Source organism: Mus musculus, chromosome 1 (assembly GCF_000001635.26).
Source record: "Mus musculus strain C57BL/6J chromosome 1, GRCm38.p6 C57BL/6J".
Taxonomy (NCBI): Eukaryota; Metazoa; Chordata; class Mammalia; order Rodentia; family Muridae; genus Mus; species Mus musculus.
The window spans coordinates 20727889-20734708 of NC_000067.6; the positions used below are offsets into that span (position 1 = coordinate 20727889).

Sequence of the window (6820 nt, forward strand, 5' to 3'; positions counted from 1 at the left end):
GTGTTATCCTCTCTTATAGGTAGAAAATAATACTGTATAATGGCCTAATGATTTCAAGAAGCCCCAAAGTATCTTTTCCCTTAAAACATCACTTGACTACAAGCATCCTCCTGTTTCATACCCTCCCACACACAGCCCTGGTCCTTAAACTGTAGCTGCCCAGTCTTGTAGCTGCTGTTTTGAATCTGCAGAGAAGCAAGATGGATACACTTGAAGGCCACTCCTGAGCAAAATCATCATTCCTAACCTACTGCTTTTGTTTATTCATTGCTATTTTCCTTCTGCAAAAAGTCAACCACAATGAACAGGTGAGACAAAACCTCATTTTATAAAACAGAAGAGCATGTCTACAAAAAAGATGAAGTAGGTCTCAGAAAGGCAAAGGCACAACGAAAGTGAAGATGCCAATCTCTTGGTACCCTCAGCACACCAGGTCTCACTATGGCCTTCCTTCTGCCTCTGAAGGCTAAGAGCCAATCCTGAATAACAGCAAGCACAAAAGAAACCTGACCTTCTGTGCACAGCCCCTGTGTTCCCAATTGCTCCTCCAAGGACAAGGCTTTCAGATGGAGGGAGTCTCTATGGCTGGGAAATCCGTTCTTCTCAAAGCCAGGCACAGCCAGCTCCATGTCTAAATCTTCACACTGTTGTGAAAACTGATCTTGTCTCTCCCCCTTCCCTTTATTTTTAGACAAAGATTGTCACCTCTCAAAGGCCCATACATAGGCTGAGTTTTACGACTGTGGGACAGTGGACTGGGGAGATTATTAGATCTTCCTCTTCATCATCAGTTGACAGATTTGGCAGGAAACCTCTTCCTCTCCTGCCAGATAGCAACAAGGAGTGTTTATTCCTTGGAGTTCAGCATAGGCTACAACATAGTCATACACTTTTCAAAGGCATAAGGATTTAGAGCCAAGGGATAAGACAACCCAGGAATGTCTTAGACTGCAGCTGAGTTCTAAAAAGAAACAAGGTCATGAATTTCTGACATAATGTTTCATATTGCCAATCAATAACAACAACAACAACAAAAGTTCAGCTGTTATTTTCTAAACCCTATGCAGTTGGTACAAAGATTAACAAAATAGCTACAGGTGTTCAAGTAACTTACAATATAGAAAGTAAATCAGTAAGCAAACAATATACAGGTCAAGAGAAACAGACAGCCACATACCAAAGAGACAAATGAGTCTAAAGTAATCCATGGAGCTGGAGAGATGGCTCAGCAGTTAAGAGTACTGACTGCTCTTCCAGAGGTCTTGAGTTCAATTCCCAGAAACCACATGGTGGCTCACAACCATTTGTAATGGGATCTGATACCTTCTTCTGGTGTGTCTGAAGATAGCATCAGTGTATTCACATATATTAAATAAATAAATATTTTTTAAAAAGTAATCCATGAAGACCTATGTTGTATAAAAAGTTATATTATGTACAACAAAATTTAAGAAAATGAGTAACACATTAGCCCATAAAGAAGCCAATGTTGTGGTATGTTTATTCCAGTGATGTTATTCCCCGATAGAATAACTATTTGAATAGGATCCTACAAGTGTGCTGATAAACAGGGTGAAAGAGGACATTGCCTAGGCTGTATTTTAACAGAAGGTATGTAATTTGTAGAAGGATGACACGTAGAAAGCCAGGACCTGGTGAACCCTAACATGGAGCATAGTAACATGGAGGCTAGAAGGGATGTTAATTCAAACTGCAATACTAATTCAAGGAGTTCATGCTTCTCATTCAGGAAGCTAGAGAATGGGAAAAGACCTGGCAATCAGAGGTGTGTGTGAGCATTATCCCAGGGATAATGCCAAGGGTATTATCCCAAGGGTATCCCAAGAAGTGTCAGAAAAGCAAACATGATCCAAACAGGTGAAAGTCAGAGTTACCAGCCAGCAAAAGACCTAGAAAGAAGAGCAAGGTGTGAGGTGCTGCAACTTCTGAGAACACGGTGATCATGAACAGAATCCAGCAATCCTACCAGACATGCCATCTATTGAACAGGAGCTATCGGTCCACCTCATGCTGCATGTCAGACAAAAGCTGAAGAGCTGGGACCTAATGACCCCCATATTCACCATCTTGTCCTCATATCTGCTATTCCTGAAGAAAAAGACTTCTCAAAGACATAAAGGCAAAGGTCATCTCATGGAGAGGAGAGAACATGAGAGAGCTGTTTCCATCTTCCCTTCTCATCCCTCATCTCCTCCTGTTAGTAGTCTCCACCCGGCAGTGCCTCAGTGTCTCCACTGTCTTTCAGCCTTCATCTTGATTTCTAATTCTTTCTTCGATTTATCCAATCAGTCCCTTATTCTTTCACTTCATTTCCTTCCTCCTTAAAAGAAAGGCTTGATACCGAACCTCAAAACAGCAAATATTAACAGGTTTCTTGATAACATGCAACCGTAATGACTTCACTAGTAAACCTCATGTCTCTCGCTACTCCTTAATAACTAACTAGCCTTTGTGATTGTTTCTTGCAGAGAATAGACATTCAAGGAAAAACAGTTGCGGTACTCAGTTAAATAGAACGTGTTCCGTTGGTGTTAAATTATTTATTTTGTATGTCTGTTTACATACTAAGACATTGAGTGGGTTTCTTTGGGCAAGGGATGCTCTCTAGCCAGGGAATTTGGTAGAAAAGTGAGAAAGATCAAGTCAAAATTCAAAGTGTGTGTCACTAGGAGACTGTCAAGAGACTCACAAACCATTACTATGGAGCCCAGCTCTGCAGCAGCTTCAGATATGTCCATACACACATGATACTGAATCACAGCAAAGCATCTCTGTTCAGCTCCCAAGAAGTCATGCTTCTTTGCATAGTGAACTTCTGCCCTTCCCATCTACCTTCGAGACAGATGTTGCCCGTCATAAAGGGGTGGTTCTGTGCTGACCTCATTTGAGGATGGAATCTTTACTCAAATGGTGTCACCCCCCAACCCACTCTTGACGTAAGTGACCACAGAGGTAGTAAAACCGTATAAAAAGAGAGAAAGGAGCACTACTCTTCATCCACCTCACACGAGGCACAAGTGCACCCAGCACCAGCTGATCAGGACGCGCAAACATGAGTCCAGGGAGAGCTTCATCTGTGGTGAGTCCTGCACTAATGTACAAGGCGCTTGTTGATTGTGACCAGGTTGCGTTATTGCACGTGATATGAAATGCTCTATTCCAGCTGTTGGGGTCCATGAATCTGTACATGTAGAACTGGAAATGAAACCTTTGGTAGATGTCGAAATCATTGTACAGCATTTTCAAGAACTGATAGGCATCAGTCAGAAAGATACGGTTAAAACTGAAGGGTTGCTGTGATGAAACTAACCCACTAAGAAATGTCACATGACGCTATGCAATGAGAAAGACTGTCAAAATCTATTCTTCTGAGTGCAAGGGATTTGACGTCATTCTCTCATGTCAGTGCTCTTTAATCCAGAATGAAGTGGGCTACTGTTCTTGCAGATTTGAAAGCTTTAGAAGCAAGTTTTCATCCATTGCTTTATCCCAAAGTCTTAGGATATCCAAACTATTAGATACATGTATAAGTCTCCTTATGAATAAAGCTTTATATATTTTAAATACTTAACCTAAAAAATATGCTCTGCACTCGTATTCTCATGATAGAATCAATGCATGCTAAATTTAGAACCGGATAATATATACCTAAGAAAACATGAGGGAGGTTCAGTTTCTATCTGGAGGATAGCTGGTGTACAAACACTGTTTCTAATTCTAACATGAGTGCCGACAAACAACGGGTAGGTTTTCTGCAGTCCTCTCCTCCAAGGTACATGTTTGACTGTGCACGAGGTTTACAGAAGGAGTGACTAAGAACACTAGTGCATAAGGACAAGAAAATCGGGGTCATTCAGCAGCCCACTGACTCATGAGCTAACAGGCTGAGGAGATGGCAGAAGCTGACATTTTTATTAGGACCACTGCTGTCTAAGACATCACATGATTGTCCTCAGTCACAAAAAGAATGTAAGAAACTGGTTAAAAATAAAATAAATTCTACATTTTTTAGCATGATTTTGGCCATCTTAAAGTTTTTAAATTCAGAATTACTTACATATTAGGAGAGATCTTTCCAAAATATCATATGTTTCCTACAGTTAGTTATATACTCATCACAATGAGTTTGTCAGAAAGAAAAGCAGATACTAATCCAATCCCCCATCACCTTATCTTTCCCTTCTAGTCTCTGATGCTGTTGCTGCTGCTGAGCCTGGCGGCTACAGTGAAGGCAGCAGCGATCATCCCTCAAAGCTCAGCGTGTCCAAACACTGAGGCCAAGGACTTCCTCCAGAATGTGAAGGTCAACCTCAAAGTCTTTAACTCCCTTGGCGCAAAAGTGAGCTCCAGAAGGCCCTCAGACTACCTCAACCGTTCCACGTCACCCTGGACTCTCCAGTACGTAAGAACTCCAGACAAAATAATCTGTGTCCTTCCATTCTCTGATGCACCATGTATACCCTAAACATGATTTTTCACTTTTTTCCTCTCAGTATCCTCAGAGACCTAGAAGGTCCATTGTGTTAAGCAAAGTTTCCTCTACAGAGTTCTTGGATAGAGCAGGGAATACTTCCCCCTAACCTGTTATAGTGGTCAATAATGAGAGAGATCAACCCAAATTATTGATAACCATGATTCTAGCATGAGAGCTCAAGTTGAATGCTGACTTTTTTGGAAATCAGGATGTTTATGTTTCAACCAGACCTACAATTAAAGAGACTTGATGAAAAATAATTAATAACTAACTAGGTATTTTTGTGTCTGACCTGAAGAAGACATAGGAAAACAAAATTTGAATGGCTGGTAGAGGAAGCATCCTGCTGGATATGTTTTCTCCTTTGTGAGTTGGATAGACTTGACCTCCATCCCAAGCCCTTTTTTACTTGACCTGTCTCTGGCATACACTATTTAGACCCCATAAAGGGCTCAGTACTTTGATCATTTGAGGTTATATGAATAAATTTCAATGGCAAGGAACCTGTGGAGCCACCTGTCTATAGGATTTTTCTCCTTTTTCCAAAACCAAGGATAATTCAATCAATCAATTCAAAAATCTAAGTGAACTATTTATTCAGATATTGTAAAGGGACAAGAAAGAGATTATAAAGGGACTTTTGTTGTTGCTTCTAGCTTTTCATATAACTTCCGTCCCAGGAAGTGTTCTCAGATATAATTCTGATATTCCTTCTTTCAAAGACCAATGTCACCAAATCAGATGAACAGCCATTTTACTCCTTGGTCATCTGTCCCTTTGTTGTCTCCTGTCAATCAAATGTACCCTTAAAATTTATCTTTTTTTTTTTTATGTTATCTACTTGATGTTAAGTTTCAATCCTCACCTCACTATGGTCTTTAGCTTATTCTGTTTATCTTTCAAAAAGCATTCTTCTAAATCATTTCCTAAACTTTAAAATTCAAGTTTGTGAAGCTTCAGGTCCAGTTCCATGATGGAATGGGTGTCCATCATGTGGAAGACACTGGCTTTGATCCTTATTGCTGCGAAAGAGGAGGAGGGAGAAAATGAGGAATCCGGGAGGAAAAGATAGAAAGGGGAGAATCTAAATTTTCAGACAAGCCAAAGTTAGCAACTAACATGCAGAGCTTTGCAGTGCACATGTGTGTCACAGTGCGTTCTTCCTCCCTCCCCCGTTCCTGCTTTTCCTTCCACTTAAGCAGGACTTCATTTCCTCCTGGCTTTTGTCTCCCCTGCAGCCGCAATGAAGACCCTGATAGATATCCCTCTGTGATCTGGGAAGCTCAGTGCCGCCACCAGCGCTGTGTCAATGCGGAGGGAAAGCTGGACCACCACATGAATTCTGTTCTCATCCAGCAAGAGATCCTGGTCCTGAAGAGGGAGCCTGAGAGCTGCCCCTTCACTTTCAGGGTCGAGAAGATGCTGGTGGGTGTGGGCTGCACCTGCGTGGCCTCGATTGTCCGCCAGGCAGCCTAAACAGAGACCCGCGGCTGACCCCTAAGAAACCCCCACGTTTCTCAGCAAACTTACTTGCATTTTTAAAACAGTTCGTGCTATTGATTTTCAGCAAGGAATGTGGATTCAGAGGCAGATTCAGAATTGTCTGCCCTCCACAATGAAAAGAAGGTGTAAAGGGGTCCCAAACTGCTTCGTGTTTGTTTTTCTGTGGACTTTAAATTATTTGTGTATTTACAATATCCCAAGATAGCTTTGAAGCGTAACTTATTTTAATGAAGTATCTACATTATTATTATGTTTCTTTCTGAAGAAGACAAAATTCAAGACTCAGAAATTTTATTATTTAAAAGGTAAAGCCTATATTTATATGAGCTATTTATGAATCTATTTATTTTTCTTCAGTATTTGAAGTATTAAGAACATGATTTTCAGATCTACCTAGGGAAGTCCTAAGTAAGATTAAATATTAATGGAAATTTCAGCTTTACTATTTGTTTATTTAAGGTTCTCTCCTCTGAATGGGGTGAAAACCAAACTTAGTTTTATGTTTAATAACTTTTTAAATTATTGAAGATTCAAAAAATTGGATAATTTAGCTCCCTACTCTGTTTTAAAAAAAAATTGTAACAATATCACTGTAATAATAAAGTTTTGGAAGAAATTTCTTTCTTGTACTTATTAAAAGTGGAGGCAGGGGGCTGGAGAGATGGATCACAGGCTCCAAGCCCTGTGCAATCATGAGGACATGAGTTCACGTCCCAGAACCCACATGGAAAACAGTAACCCCAGATCCAAGGAGACTGAGACAGGAGGATCCCTGGAGCCTGAGTCCTGGGTTCAGGGAGGGATCCTACCCTAAGGGATTAA

The 6820-nt window shown here is 40.7% G+C and overlaps 1 protein-coding gene across 1 annotated transcript; it reads left to right on the forward strand.

Annotated features, from left to right (window-relative positions):
- Window positions 1-3016: 3016 nt before the first annotated feature.
- On the forward strand, window positions 3017-6608 carry Il17a (interleukin 17A). The gene is made up of 3 exons (NM_010552.3): window positions 3017-3100; window positions 4208-4419; window positions 5734-6608. Exons 1-3 carry the CDS (start codon window positions 3074-3076, stop codon window positions 5969-5971), a joined length of 477 nt encoding a protein of 158 aa, NP_034682.1. The 5' UTR covers window positions 3017-3073; the 3' UTR covers window positions 5972-6608.
- Window positions 6609-6820: the final 212 nt, after the last annotated feature.